The following is a 16,845-nucleotide window of genomic DNA, read 5'->3' as shown; positions in this document are numbered from 1 at the left end:
CCAAGCACTAATCTGTCCTGTATTACTTCGTCCTTTACCTCTCCATATTCACAACTTTGCAGGCTTAAAGTAAGCTTCCTGCACTGCCAGTAAAAAAGACATGTTTTCTTGCTGTTCTGAAGATAGTGTTATGTTATGCTTATAAATATGTCTCCATTTTCTGCCCATTAGTCATTCTAAGTGTTACTGCTTGAACCTTTGGGGGCTTTTCTGCTAAGTCTACCACAAGTTCATAGTCTTCAAAATCTTGTTGAAATATCTCCCACTTTACACTCAGGTTTCCATTCATTTTCATTTCCTTGGGTGGAGGAATACTTTTCATTTTAACCATTCTTCAAGTTGGTTTTTTTTTGTTTCTGTCACTTGTGGTACTTCCATCATCACACTTATTACTGTTTTTTTTTTTAGTTAAATACTGTGTGTAGTCTGGCTTGGGAGAGAATTGAAAATTTTGATTCATCCACTTCTGACACTATGTTTCTGTGTGTTTTATTGAAAAGACACAAACACAGGGCTTCAAACAGTAGCGGTCATGTCCAGCAACAAACGTGTAACAGCAAATATAGCGAGTCCTCCAACAGAACCTCCAGGTCAAAGTTAAGTGCAGAGTTGCATGCTTAATTGCAGTACCACAAGTGCAACCTCCAACACAACTACTTCACCATAGTAAGACTACAGATTTAAGTGGGTTTTAACTTGGCAAAGTAGTGAGTGCTAGGCATAAGTCTGCATCAGTACTAGGAACTGAAACTCTTGGGAGTCATCATAATAACTAACCTGTGACATGGAAAAAGGCTGTTAATGTAGCAGGGTCAGTTTAACAGACATACTGTAATTAATCAAATAAGAGCAAAGTACAGTAATCCCTCGCTATATCGCGCTTCGCCTTTCGCGGCTTCACTCTATCGCGGATTTTATATGTAAGCATATTTAAATATATATCGCAGATTTTTTGCTGGTTCGCTGATTTCTGCGGACAATGGGTCTTTTAATTTCTGGTACATGCTTCCTCAGTTGATTTGCCCAGTTGATTTCATACAAGGGACACTATTGGCAGATGGCTGAGAAGCTACCCAACTTACTTCTCTCTCTCTCTCTTGCGCTGACTTTCTCTGATCCTGACGTAGGGGGATTGAGCAGGGGGGCTGTTCGCACACCTAGACAATACGGACGCTCGTCTAAAAATGCTGAAAGATTATCTTCACGCTGCTCCCTTCTGTGCAGCTGCTTCGTATACTTAAAAGCTCGAAGGTCACGTATTGATTTTTGATTGTTTGTTTTTCTCTGTGTCTCTCTCTCTCTGCTCCTGACGGAGGGGGTGTGAGCTGCTGCCTTCAACAGCTTTGTGCCGCGGTGCTTCGCATACTTAAAAGCCAAACAGCCCTATTGATTTGTTTGCTTTCCTCTCTCTTTCTGACATTCTGTGCTCCAGACGCGTACTCCTTTGAAGAGGAAGATATGTTTGCATTCTTTTAATTGTGAGACGGAACTGTCATCTCTGTCTTGTCATGGAGCACAGTTTAAACTTTTGAAAAAGAGACAAATGTTTGTTTGCAGTGTTTGAATAACGTTCCTGTCTCTCTACAACCTCCTGTGTTTCTGTGCAAATCTGTGACCCAAGCATGACAATATAAAAATAACCATATAAACATATGGTTTCTACTTCGCGGATTTTCACCTTTCGCGGGGAGGTCTGGAACACAACCCCCGCGATGGAGGAGGGATTACTGTACTACAACAATGGTGCCAAAACAGGCATACCAGAATGCCCCACATTTCTCTTTTAGTAAATGATAGGACACTACAACTGATACTACAACAGCAGTTTTTACCTGTCTGCAAAAAAAGGGTGCAAATTTAGCATAAATAACACAATAATTGAAAAAGTGGTCCCTGGGTCTGATTAATCTTGACTTCTGCTTATGCAGAAAAAAAAAAATCATAACAACTAATCCATTGACTCGTTAGTGCAAGCTAATGGCAGCTATTTAATTACAAGAATAGGGTTCCATGATACACTGAGTAGAGAAAACTTTGAATGCCTGAATATTAATGCTGGCTTGGTAGATTTTTTCACAGAGTCATTAATTTGTCTGCAGAGAGACTCGTTCAGTAGGAAATTGCAACAAAATCAGGGAAGTCCTAGAACAATTCAGGGAATATGACAGGCATTCACTATACCTCAATACAAACAAATATCTGTGAGATGATAGAGCTTTGCCTTTTATAACAGAGATCAGCCATCAGCAACTTTGTAACAACTAAGGTAAACACTTGAGTTGACTTAGACCAACCAGGATTTGTGTGCCACACTTCCAATACATTGCTCAATTCATGATCCGAGGTCAAAAGAGAAACTAACATGCATTTAATTATTCATACAGTATGGCTTACACAAGAAATCCAGTGATGGTAAATTGAAATATAGATTGACCAAAAAAAGAGATATTAATGCGTTACAATTCAGTAACAGTACTGAAATAAAACAATCATTTTATAACTAAGATCTTGAAACTAAACTTGCATCTTTCTTTAAAAAAATGTATTTACCACTGCAAAAGGGATCTGGTAATGCTCTATTTAATATGTTATGATTGGTTTGTTCAGTTAAAATGTTTAAAATTTTCAAAAAGACAAAGCAGGCTTATTATCTGTTTTTAAGTGTAGACGTTTTGCCTTTTAAAGATAAATTGATTTACAATAGATAGTATGTTATAGCACAAAATAACAAAAGGTCCCAGAAAAAACAGAAATCAATCATTAGGGAGGAAGCTATCCTTGGTTACCTAATGTAGTGCACTCGTTGCTAATGTCAACAAAGCCTGCTCATTTAATTGTAGATTGGGAAAAGTGTCCTGTGGGATTCCCAAGTACCTGTTTCTGTGGAATCAATGGAAAAAAAAAACTCCCAAATGCTAGTCAGTCTAGGCTCCCCTGAGCACATACAGAACAAGGACAGAAATTGTGCCTAGTCTGCAAACAGTTTTGAATTCACATAGATGTTTTAACATTTGTAAAGCAAAATAAAAATAGATTATGCAGGTTTTTTGAAGTTTACACACTGAACCTGATGTTCTTCTCTTCAAAAATTTTCAGCCAAAACAGCTGCTAAACCCTTTCAATATATTATTGTTACCTAAACAAGAAATGGAAAACAGAGTTCATTCAACAAATATAGACAATTTGTTACTCATTTATGCGGCAGCACTGATTTCTAAGAACATTTGCAATGCATCTTATCTATTTCCAAGTTGTATTTAGATGCTTGTTTTTCACTTTTGACTTTACCACAAATACACTACTTTCCTGATTGACTGTGAATAAGTAAATACTAATGGAAGAAAGAAGTAAAAACTGTTGTAATAACATTCAAATATGAAGTGTAATACGTGTAAAGTAACAGAAAAAGCAATGTACTTTTGTATTTATGATTGATCAAGATACTGTACTCTTATTTAGCATTAGACTATACCATTTTATTTTGTTCTATGTACTATAAAACACAAAATTATTTACCATGCTTTAATTCTAATGAAAATAATCAGTCTTCATTAGGATTACCAGTGTGAATAAACTGTTATGTCGATCAGTCCTAACTTGTGACTACTCCAGAAGAAGTGGCCTTAGCAATAAGCAACAAGAAAACTTTGAAAAGGATTGAAAAGATTCATAAATAACCTATAAAAAGTACAAGTCAAATCAAGTTGGGGAGCATGCACTGGTACAGTACGCTGCAGCACCCACTACACAACTCAGGATCCCGGTTGGAAACCCACCAGGCAGATACGCAGTCCAGTCCCACCCTCAGGAAATGACCCTCTATCTGCCACAGCCAGGTGTTACATGGGCGACCCCCTTGGCCTGGTCCAGCCACTCGGGTCCCCAACTATGAGGATCTTACAAGCTGGATTACCCTTGGGGAAACGCACCACATGGCCGTAGTGCCGTAACTGATGCTCCCTCACAATGCAGGTAATGTGCTTCATTCGGGACTCCATGAGCAACCGCTCATTTGACACAAAGTCAAACAAACGGTACCCAAGGATTTTCCACAGAGACACAGTACCAAAGGAGTCCAGTCTTTGTCCCAGGTAACTGGATAGCGTCCATGTCTCACAACCATATAGCAAAACAGGAAGAACCAGGACTCTAAAGACTTGGACCTTCATCCTTTTGCATAGATATCGGGAGCGCCACACACCCCTTTCCAGCGACCTCATAACCCCAATGCTCTACCAATCAGTCTACTGACTTCATAGGAAGAGTCACCAGAGACATAAATGTCACTGCCAAGGTAAGTAAACCTCTCAACAAGGTCGACATTCTCTCCGCAGACAGACACACTGCTGATGGCTGTGCCCAAGAGGTCATTAAAGGCCTGGATCTTGGTTTTTATCCAAGACTCTCGCAAGCCCAGACACACAGACTCCTCACTCAGTCTCTCGAGTGCCCCGATCAGAGCCTCCATTGACTCCACGAAGATCACAGCATCATCAGCAAAGATCCATGAATCTTTCTTCACCAACAGATGCCCCACAGCCACTGGACACCACAACCTTGCCCAACACCCAGTCCATACAAGCATTGAACAGAGTAGGCGCAAGAACACACCCCTGAGGAACCCCAGAATCAACTGGGAAAAACACAGAGGTTCTGCCTCCACTCTGCACAGCACTCACAGTACCAGTGTATAGGCCGGCCATCATATCCAGCAACCTTGAGGGGATCCCGCGAACCCTCAGGATGCCCCACAGGGCAGCTCGATCAACTGAGTCGAACGCTTTATGAAAACCAACAAAGGCTGCAAAGAAACCCTGCCGATATTTGCGTTTGCAGTGCCAGAATGCGGTCAATAGTAGACTTCTTAGGTGTAAAACCAGACTGTTCCGGTCGCTGGTAGGTGAGCAAGTGATCACGGATCTTATTGAGGACTACCCTAGCAAGGACCTTACCTGGCACCAAGAGCAGTGTTATCCCCACCCCCCTGTAGTTGCCGCAATCCAGGCGATCACCCTTCCCTTTCCAGATAGGTACGACAAGTCCCTTTTTCCAGTCAGTTGGGATGATGCCAGTCTCCCAAATGGAAGCAAAGACTGCTTGCAATGCCAGGAGGACACCCTTACCACCAGCCTGGAGAAGTTCACCCCAGATACCACAGATCCCTGCAGCCTTTCCTGCCCTCAGCTGGTCCACCACCTGTGCAATCTCAGTGAGATTGGGTGGTTCACAGCTAACTGGAGAATCAGCCTCTAGAATCGTGGACCCAAAGATATCCAATGTCCTAGCCGGAGGATCAGCTTTGAACAACTGCTCAAAGTAGCCAGCCCAGTGGGTCACAACTGCAGTGTCGTCCGTAAGGACCGTTCCATCAGCCACCCTGACTGCAACTCTCCGAGGAACAGATTCGGATGTGTGTATTGTTTCGACTCCTCTATAAGCAGGATGTGGGTCGCTAGACCACAGATGGTGTGTCACTTGCTCACAGATTCCTCTAACAAATGTCTCTAACAAATGTCTCTTTATCTGCCCTCCGAGCCCTCGCAGCTGTCCTTCTCAGTTCCCGGTACAGGCCACAGTTGCCATTGAGCCATGCACTGCAACTCCTCTCGATGATATCCAGGGAGATGAAACACCTCCTTCTGAGAACACCAGTAACACCAACACAAGCCTCAGCAACCTTCAGGGTCTTGTCACGGAAAGTCTCCCACATCACATTAGGATCGGCAGTCACACACAAATCTGCAAGTTCCTCACACAAACTGCGTGCAAACTCTTTAGAAATAGCTTGGTCTTGGAATCTGCCCAAGTCCAGGCTAATTTTCCTAGTAGGTGGTAACCTGCTGCACCTAAGCTGGACCCTAAGGGTAGCAATAACAAGTCTGTGGTCAGAATTCACAAACTGGGCACTTCTGTAGACCCTGCAGTTTTGCAAGAGCCTCCAGCGTCTGCCCACAAGGATGTGATCAATCTCCTTCACTGCACCACCAGTATTGGATTACCAAGTCCAACGATGCGGTTCTGGGTGCTGGAACCAGGATCCAGCGATTCGCAGCCCCTGACCTTTTGCAAAGTCAAGGAACATGGAGCCACTTCCACCACGGTCATCAGACTCATGGGGACCGAGACAATCCTCATAGTCAGCCCAGTCAGTGCCAGTGGCTGCATTGAAGTCACCCATGACCAGAGGAGTGTCATCTCTTGGGCACCCATCAACCACCGAGCGAAGCTGCGAATAAAACGTCTCCCTCGCCGAGACGTCACTCACCACGGTCGAAGCATACACTGAGACAACAGACAAAGCACCCAGGGAGTGCTGTAATCTGAGTCTCATAGTACGCTCATTGAAAGGAGTTACACAGGACACCATCGGAAGAAGCCAATCCGCTACAGCAACAGCTACTCCCCGATTTGGCCAGTCCCCGGTCTGCGCACCTCGGAGAGTGCCGCCACTGAAATGCTGAGTTTACGCAGCTCCTGTGACAGCAGAGAAAGATGATCATCTTGCCGGAGAGACAAGACGTTCCATGCACCTACCCGTATGGGCCACCTCAAATTGGGACCAGAGTGCTGGCGTGCAGCGGGTGATGCCTGGGTATGATGTTAAACTGCATTCGGCCCTGCAAGCGGTCCTCCAACTTGCAGGGAAATCATGGGGGTTGGTGGCAGGATTGGCACTGCAGCCACCGTAAAAAAAACCTCACACAGCTCTGAGACGACAGAAAAGACTCCTTTTTGCTCTCCGCGGGAGTAGCTCTGTTGCAGCCGCCCATAGGAAAGGCTGCTCGCATTATGAAGAGGATGGGGGAAAGCCCTTGAGAGCCCCATACTCGGAAGAGTCGAAACCGTTAGAAAACCAATGGGGTCAGGTTTGTTGGGGATTGGAACTGGTGTGGTGCGGAGGTGTTGCCCGCTGCGTGGCACCACTAAAAAGTATACATAAAAAAGCAACAACTGACATACACTTTGTGTACATCCAATTTATAAAAGATTCATTTACAGCACTGTGAAAAAAGTATTTGCACCTTTGTCCGATTTTCTTTACTTCTGCAAATTTATGACACTAAATATTTTACTCACTCACTCTTCGCACACAGTAACAGGCCTTGGATTAAACCCTAGATTTCTTGAGAACTTTCATTGATCACTGGTAATGTGGAAGTTACCAGCTAGAGAGTAGTGATAAGCTGGGTACTCAACTCACAGTACAATATGCATTGCAATTATAGTTCATGGTTCAGTTCATATTAAAAAAAAAAAAAAAAAACCTCAGACTAACATAACGTAAAAATTCTGTACAGTATACTTTCAACAGATAAATAATGTACCTTCCTCGTAATGAAAACAAATACTGTCATTGAGACATAAAAACACAAACTCTTTTAAATATAAACCTCAATTTATATTAGTTTACACTTACCAAGGCTGGAAACAATGTAAAATGTGAACTGAACAGTGAACCTTTAAAATAGAATTTTCATTACAAATATGAGCATGTCCTCATTTTTAAGACTCGGTCTGTGCCAAAAGGTCACAACTATGTCCTTGGCAGTTGAAACCAGTCATTTGCTTAGAACTGACATGGTTGGAACAGACAGAACAACATTTGTAAATCTGGCAAGGTTTATTAAATGCTGTCTGTTGTCTGTTTGGAAGATAGGTCTAAAAACTGGGGTAAACTACAATTAAAGAGTTGCTGTATTACAAATTACTAACATGGCTACCAGGATCAAATTCAAATTTAACAAAATTCTTGAAAATGCTATTAATGAAAACCCAGAAGCTGAATGAGCACGTTGTGTACCTAGCAAAAATTTCCAGAGAGTATGATTATTGTATTTATTTAATTACAGAATAAAGAAAAAATGCACCGATAGTCGATTTCAGTGTGTATGTACTTGTATATTCAGTTAGACTGAAAGTGATGAATGGAGATAAAGTATTTGTGTCTTTACACACTTGAGGAAACTGGAAAGACCTTGAAAATATGTCTTGCAGGCTAAATAAATATACTATGATCAGCCATGCAGAGACATGTGGACATACTTTTTATGGCAGACAGAGAACAAAAGGCAATATTTTGTAGGGATTGACACTATTTCAGTTACAACCATAAATAATATTACTACAATATTATAAATTAGCATGGCTAAGTAAGATGTATTGGAGAAAAGTTCTAATTGTTCTACCAGTATGTCAAGACTGTTTTGGAGGTGTAAAGAGTGCAGGACAGAGCTGGAAACTGAAAGTCTGATGATGAAAATGTTGTTAGTGCATATGCCCGCATAGTGGTGCGATGGATAAGAAAGGAGAGTTATGGAATGAGCTGGATGAAGTGGTGGAGAGAGAGAGAGAGAGAGAGAGTGGTGATTGGAGCGGATTTCAATGGGTATGTTGGTGAAGGGAACTGAGGGGATGAGTAGGCTATGGGTAAATATGGTTTCAAGGAGAGGAAGGAAGGTCAGATGGTTGTGGATTCTGTGAAAAGAATGGACATGGATGTGGTGAATTTTAAGAAGAGGGAGGAACAGAGTGACGGACAAGAGAGGTAAAGAGGAGAGTGCAGGCAGGGTGGAGTGGGTGGAGAAGAGTGTCAGGAGTGATGTATGACAGACAGGTATCAGCAACAGTGAAATGGAAGGTCTACAAGACGGTAGTGAGACCAGATATTTTATATGGGTTAGAGACAGTGGCACTGATGAAAAGACAAGAGACAGAGATGGAGGTGGCAGAGTTATGATGTTAAGATTTGCAATGGGTGTGAAAAGGATGGACAGGATTAGAAATGAGTACATTAGAAGGTAAGCTTAGGCTGGAGGGTTTGGAGATAAAGTCAGAAAGGTGAGATTGCGTTGGTTTGGACATATGCAGAGAAGAGATGCTTGGAGACAGATGCCAAGATGGAGCTTCCAGGCAAGAGGAAAAGATTGAGCACTAAAAGGAGGTTTATGGACGTGGTGAGAGAGGACATATAGGTGGTGGGTGTGACAGCAAGATGCAGAGGACAGGAAGATATGCAAACATATGATCTGCTGTGGCGACACTTAATGGGACCAGCCAGAATAAGAAGATGATTATAGATTAAAGTCTGGCCAATTTTATTTATTAATACTGCAGATAGATATTATTATTGTTACAAAGTGTTACAAATTGTTGATAGCATTGCAGTTGTGCCACTGACTATACTAATACATGCTGTATATAATGGATACACAGATGTTATATGGCTCCTTTCATTTGTGTTTCATAACTGGCAAAACACTACTGTTGTCATGTCTTAATAGTACACAAATAGATGGTACTGTACTTTATTTGTCCCCAGGAGGAAACTTGACAAACCTGAAATTATGCAGGAGTACTTCTGTTGGTATAAAGGAGCCCCAGTACAATTTCTTGACTATCACTAGTACTAGTGGTACTGAAATTTAAGTTTTCATTAGGAAAACAGTGTTACTAGATAGATAGATAGATAGATAGATAGATAGATAGATAGATAGATAGATAGATAGATAGATAGATAGATAGATAGATAGATAGATACTTTATTAATCCCAATGGGAAATTCACTAGTACTAATACACTCCCTCTACAACATGTTTTTTTTTATATTTGTCTAGATTATATAATTTTTACCTTCTTTCTAATTCTTTATTTACATTTGGGAAATTGCTTAATCTTAATTAGCACTGTAGATTTCAGCAATATTATTAACAATTATTTTAACATTAATAATTTTGTACTGTTCTGTATTAATGTTTAGGTGTCCCTATGTACAGGCGTTTATAGTAAAAAAAGTAATAGTGAGTGAATTGTCAGCATATTCTAACAATTTAATAAAATAATAAAAATTTAATATTGCTCATCTACTAGCTTTTCACATTGGCCTTGGATGATATTACTAAACGTATTAGTATTAAATATCAGCAATAGTCTTTATATTTTCTAAACGTGCAAAATTTGCGCTGCAGATTTTGGAAATATTAAAGCTAATAATCTGGGTAATATTATAAAACAGCTTTATTACAATATGTCTCCTATAGTTTTACTTTTAGCCCTGTTCTATACCAATGTGCATCACCATATAAATAAACTTTCAAATAGTTTTATCTGTATATCAAATCAAACTTTACTTGTCACATACAAATTATACATACAGTACAACGTGCTGAGAAATGCTTCCTTGCTCAGTTCCAATTACCATTGCTGTAGGCAGTAGTGCGACAGAACAATAGTCATTCAGGCAAGTTGGATGTGATTTCTTATGCACAGTGACAATGGCGGACCTTTTAAAAGGACATTGGTCGATAAACTAGGTTAAGGAGAGATCCTTCAACCCTAAACAGAAACTTTAAAATTGCTTTTCATAAAGCATTGTCAAGTTGAGACTTGCATTTTAGAAATGCGTGATCGTCGCCTTTTATTTGAGGAGAAAAGAGAGAGTAGAGAGGGAGGAAAAAGGTGGAGATATTTCTTTCTTATCCATGGTTTTTTTCTTTCTTACACTTTGGTAGAAGGATTCAACGTGTGCAACTGAGACCATGGATGGAATTAGAATGAAATTTACTTACACTAGCTTGCTTATATATGTCTAGTACTAACCCCGCATTAGTTTGTATTCATCATCTGCAAGTAAGCACTAATCTTGCATCTTGCCATTGAACACATATATAATTTAAAACCAATGTAGGATATACATGTAAAGACACCGCTGACAGCAGATTCCCAGCCTACAAGAGAATTCAATTTCCACCAACACTGAAGTACACAATATTGAGTGTATGAAATACACTCAGTGTTAGGGCTTTCAAAGATTTATAGATTGACAAATATTTACCTCTTTTCAATCACCAGGCCTCAAGTATAATCTTTCATCAAAGCATTTACTATATGCAAGCTAGAAACACTTCTAAAGGAAAACTAGCTAAGCCTCCTAACTCTCTGTCTACTGTAAAAATCATACTAGCTGTGATAACAATACAGGAAGTTATCTACAAACTGTAATACTGCTTACAAAAGAGTATAGCTCTTGATAATCTTAAGTGTTAGAAGCATTGAATTTCAATGATATTTTTGCATAATGATTGGAAGTCAGTCCTTGATAAGAAACAACTGTACACTGCGTACATACTTGTTGACTTACAGACTATTCTAAATGTACCTGTGTTAAGACTCTAATTGTGAGCAATGTCACCAGGCACCTGCTTTACTAGGTCAAATGATTTTGGAATGTCCCCAGCTCAGTCCGATGTTATTGGAATAAAATGTATTTAATTAATTTACATTGACACTTTTTCCTTCTTCTACTGTAGATGGGTAGTAGAGAATTTTAACTGATTTGAATAATATGTAGTTCTGTATTTTCTATTTATCTGTAATTTGCTCACTGTAAAAAATTCCTTAAAAAGTACAGTACTGAAAAAATATTAATTATAACATTTCTGTATAAAATTACACCATTTTTAAATATGCAAGGAAAAACTGTTACAATTTATTTTCCACAAGTTGATAAATTAACAGAGGTAACAGAAATAGAATGACATCTGTATGAAGAAGGTTATGATCCTTACTCTTACGTGCAGGTTTTCTGTCAGACCACTCTTGAACTTGTATCTGATCATCAGGTCCTCCAATGAAATACTGGTCTTCATAAGTGGAATTGTCAGGAATGTCATATGGGTCCCAGTCATCTGTGAGAGGCATCTTGGCACACTGTTTTGTAACCTGTTCTATCTGAAACATCACATCACTCTGGTAGAGATAGATGTATTCAAAAAACCTTGAAACAGCAAAATAGATGCATTAACACAGCATGTTTTTTGCAAAAAAAAAACCCTGTCTGCACATTATGAATTAAACTTTTTAACATTTAATTGTGGAAAATAAATACTTTAAGAAATCTAAAACTGTGTGCTTACTCACCCAATTAACTAGACTATTCCAATACCCTATGATGAAAAAGTATTTACTGTAATAAAAAAAAAAAAAAATGTATCTACCAAAACATTTTGTACAAGACTGCTAATTCTGTATGTGGAAGTCCGATTACAGAATATTTTTAAACTAATTGGGATGCGCAGATGCTGATTGGGTTGGAAAAAAGTGAAACCGTTTCCATTTATTATTTAGCAATTAATTTATTATTTGAATATTGTTCAAAAGTCAAACTGCCATTATTAACGAACAACGGATTATAGTTGCTATGAATCATTTAGAGTGCCTTATGATACTCAGCGTTTTTTTGTTTCACCATTAGGAACAAGAATGTATAAATTCTTTCCTGATTCTACTCTGGAACAGGCGACGTATAACTGGCCATGTGAAAAGCATGGTTCTTCGAGGTAAACTCCAGTAACTTTAATCGCAAATGCTAAATGTACTGGGAATTGAAGTTGTTTGAATTCGAAAGGGAGTTCATTAGAAATCATTGGTAGACATGGAATGAAATGGCATATGTAGCTCTACAGCTGATTTTATACTCTTATATGAGCCTGTAAAAATTATGGCTGAAAGGTCTAGATGTTTTTAACTCAGTTAAAAAAAAAATTATTCTTTTCCATGCTGATAATATGTACAGTATATTTCTATTTTTATGCAGTCATCCTGCAGATCTCTCAAATGAACTAAAATTAGAATACATCTCTAGTTACAAAATTACAAAATCTGCCCACTTTCCTTTGCAGTATCAAAATTAAAACACTGCACCAGTTGCCCCATTCACTAAACTGTTTACTTACCTAGATGATGACACTTGTACGTCCGTAAACAAAACAGTTACTCTTAAATACCACATGAATTTTAATCAGTCAAGGAAACTACTAACCCCCTAGTTCAAGTGGTCTTTACCCTTACAGGTGCAACTTACAACCACAGGAATAAATGTTGAGACTTAGTCTGAAGCATTAGGTGCTTATTTGTGAAAGGTAGAAAGGAATTCTGTCCCTCACCCACCTGAAATTAAATCATTGGTCATATATCCTCCATCCATTCTCAACTGGTTCATCTCTTTACAAATCTCCTAGTTTTCAAACCAAAATACTCTAGTACCTGATCATACAGTATTTCACAGGAACTTCATTTAGAAAATGAACTAGGGGGCTCCGCCCCCTGCTCGCTTCGCTCGCCAACCCCTGGTGTTGGGAATGACAAAGAGCGTGATGTATGAATGAGATATAGAATAGTGTGACGGTGTAGATGATGCAAATAGAAAGCAAACAATAAAGTGTGTGGCACAGTGTAAAGGTTTATTTTAAAATTTCTTTGTACACGCCGTTTAAGTGTAAAAGGTAATTCCAGCTCAGAACTTGTAAGGTCATTTAAGATGGTTATTGTTGTGATCAGAGTCAAGTTTGTCAGAGCTTAGAAAGAGTTGTGTCTCTCCAGGAAGTAATGGAATGACTTGGGTATTAATGTTTTCCATATTAATATTTTTTGGACATAATATAGTGCGTTGTGTTAAAAGGGGCATTTGGTCTAATGAGATTGCTGTTCGAAATGTCTCTGTAACTAAGTTGTCGCAGATAAAGGCTTGAGGAATTGTAATAATATGTGCCTGAAGTCCAGCTGTATTGGTGAATGTACCATCTCTCAGTTGTAATAAGTTATGATAATAATTGTTATGATCTGGTTCTGGACATCGTATCTTTTTTACTAACTGTATCTTTTGAAAGCAATGCCAATTGTCTGCGTATTTTAAGGTGCACTGAACAATAGCTGAGTGCATGGCATCTGGAAGAATAGCTAATCACTGTCTAAAATCTCCTCCTCATAAAAGTACCTTTCCTTCAAATCGAATATTATTATTTATAAACGTTTGTAGAAGTTTATGAATGGTGTTGAGTAAGTGACTTCATGCCATTGAACATTCATCAATAAACAACATTTTTTCAAGACGGATGTCACGTGCAGTGCCACCGTTAATGTTCATAGTGGATACCGATTTGTAGGATCTAATGTAGTTGATAAAGATTTCACTTTCAGGTACATCGTCAGTTATAAGCCTCTGTAGATATTCAGTATATGAATGTAAAGAAGGCAGTCTAATTTGACCCTTTTGACAACAACGTGTAAATGTATAACTTGTATTTCCAGTTGTTTCTTCAGGGAAGTGAACTGAATGACAATGATTGCAAATGACATTCATTAATCCGAATGAATTTTACTGGTGTATGTTTTTCTTGTGCCGTTTGAGAGGCGCGTTGTTGCATGTGTAGTATTTGGGACGTGTTGTTTTGGAGCTGTAATCGATTTGCCTGTGCTGTGTGAGAAGCCCGTTGTAGCCTTCGCTGCCATTAACGTATGTCTGAGACGGGAGGTGTTTCGTTTTGAATCCGTGCCTGTTGTGATGAAGCACTTTGATTGATAGTTTGCGTCATGTGGATCTAGGATGTAGATTTGTGCATATTTGCGTTGTTGATTTGTTTCAGGGTGCACTGTTCCAATGCGATGCAGTATTTGTGCACATATGCGAAAGTAGTATGGGCCATTGCCTTTTGGTGGCCTGATATTTACTCCGGTATATGCAAAAGCAAATGAACCATTGTAGGATCTAATGCAGTTCATAAAGTTTTTACTTTTAGGTACATCGTTAGTTAGAAGCTTTAGTTGAGCTTTGCGTTTTTGGAGTCGAGACATTTTTTCTTTTAGAAATATGGATAAGTAATAAGGAGAATTGCACTCACTGTTAATATGGAGCCTTTTCTGCGGTTGAACGGTTAATAGTGCCTTATTGTAATGAGATCCACCTATGCTGCTTTGCCGTCTATTTTGTTGTTTCTTTCGTTTTCGTGTGTTTGTTCCTGTTATCCTTTCCTTTTCGTTTTGTACCCGTGACCGTGTATTCATGACTTATTTCTTTCTCAGCATGCGAAATATGGATAAGTAATAAGAAGGATCGCAGTCACTGTTAATATGTTTCTTTTTCTGCAGTTGAACGGTTAATAGTGCTTTATTGTAAGGAGATCCACCAATGCTGACACCTATGCTGTCTAGTGTGAAGGTGTTGATGTTCACTTTAGAATATGTGGCTTTGGGTGTCACTTCTTATGGATGTGTGTGTTTGTTGAGGATTGTTGTCGCGCGAGCGTCTTCTTTCTTTTTGTGTTCCTGTGTCTTGTTGAATCCCCCTCTTTGTGTGTGTCCCGTCCCTTGCTTGTAGGGTCTGTGGGGTGGTTTTGTGTTCTTTTTTTTGTGTTCCATGGGCTTGTTGAATCCCCCTCTTGGTGTGTGTCCCGTCCGGTGCCTGTAGGGGGGGGGGGTGCCTTGCTGTTGTGCACGAGCCTCTTTTTTTTTTTTTTTTTTTTTTTGGGTCTAGTTTCGTGTGCAATGTGTTTCGTGCTTTGCTTGCGTTTGAATACTTTTTTATGTGCCGTTTCCTTTTTTCGGTGCTCTTTGCGCCTCATTTCTCAATTTCTCCTGTGCTCACTCCTTTTTTCTGTGGTCTTGTCCGCCTCTCGCGGCCCCTCATCCGCCTCTCTCGCCCTCTTCTATCCGCCTTTCTCGGCTCCTCAGCCGACCCTCGCGGACTCTTTTTGCGCCTGCGCAGTACGTCTTTTTGCAGCTACGGCCCATTGCCGGATGTGCCTGCGTCCATCATCCGGTTTAGCATTCTCGGTTAGTAATATGGATCATAGATCCCTTAAAATGCAAATAGTCTTTATAGTCTCTTACAGCATTTTGATAGGGCAGTTTGTCAAGAAGTAGCTTGGAAATTACTTACAATGGTGCAGACAGTCTCTGGTTTTCAATAATCGTGTTCCGCTAAATGGCTGACTTCCCTACAATTTTCCTTCATGGTTTAATCTAGGAATACCATGTATTTAGTGGATTTAGACAGCGTTCATTCCGGGATTTATGCAATTACTATCATAGTCCTTTTATTGTTGTTTCCTACTATGAGCTGCACTGAAATTTTGGGCTGTATTTCTGAGATTTTCCCTGCCACCTCATACTCTAAGTTCACGTTCATCTTCTATACAGATAATAAAAATGGTTTCTTCTCTTTAATGTATAAGAAGCTATATCAACAGTTTTAGTGATACATTATCAATCTCCCTTTGAAGGGTCCCCAACTATTTTAGAATTTCTCTGTGATCCTGCTGTAAAGGACAGCTGTGTCCCATGCCCGGCAGGGACGCCTCTCCTACATCTGTTCCGGGGGAGCAGCCATGGACTGTTCAGTGCCTCCCCCGGGACGCTTGGTGGCAGCCTCCCTGGCAGCCAATGATTCCCCAGACCAGCGCATGGCTCCATGGGAGATGGAGTCCTCCACAGCCTGGTTGGGGGCTCGGATGGCCGCCAGGGGGAGCTGCGTGGAGTCAGCAGCCTGGCTGGTCATACCTTCAGCCCCACCCGGAAGGGCAATTAGGGCCAGGTGTCCAGGCACCTGGACCGCTTCCGGGTGGGATATAAAAAGGGCCAGCCACCACCACTCAGAGAGCCAGAGTCGGGAGGAAGAGGACTAAGCCTGAGGAGGAGTGGTGGTGCTGAGGTGGAGAGAAGTGTGGTTTGTTGGATTTGAAGTGCTTTTGGGACTGTGTTGGGCCTGTGGGACACGGGGAAGGCGTGCCCCACGGCTGAAGAAAAAATAAAGTACCTTTTATTAAAGTACGTGCCTCTGAGTGAGTCTGTGCCGGGTCGGGCGCTATATAGCGCCTTTTACACTGCTCAGGATTTAGCAGGCTTTGAAAATTGTATAATACTGTATAGTATTTTTAAGAATGCTAAGGTATGTTTTGAAATTCCAGATTATCTCTGTACAAAGTTCCAAATGATTTACAGATTGTACCAAATCTTAGCCATTTTTGTTGTGGTGCTTAATACTAAACTATTTTATCTGTAGTGCTCTCTAGA

At 40.1% G+C, this 16,845-nt stretch overlaps 1 protein-coding gene across 1 annotated transcript in view; it reads right to left on the bottom strand.

Moving 5' to 3' along the window:
- epdr1 (ependymin related 1) overlaps nucleotides 1-16,845 on the bottom strand; it is a 60,105-nt gene that overhangs the window by 38,241 nt on the left and 5,019 nt on the right. Inside the window, exon 2 of the mRNA XM_051929215.1 lies at nucleotides 11,565-11,773. Within this exon, the coding sequence (XP_051785175.1) occupies nucleotides 11,565-11,773 (209 nt within the window). The remainder of the gene's footprint in view (nucleotides 1-11,564; nucleotides 11,774-16,845) is intronic.

Source organism: Erpetoichthys calabaricus, chromosome 6, assembly GCF_900747795.2.
Source record: "Erpetoichthys calabaricus chromosome 6, fErpCal1.3, whole genome shotgun sequence".
In the NCBI taxonomy this organism is placed as follows: domain Eukaryota; kingdom Metazoa; phylum Chordata; class Cladistia; order Polypteriformes; family Polypteridae; genus Erpetoichthys; species Erpetoichthys calabaricus.
This window is presented reverse-complemented; position numbering and strand designations above follow the sequence as displayed.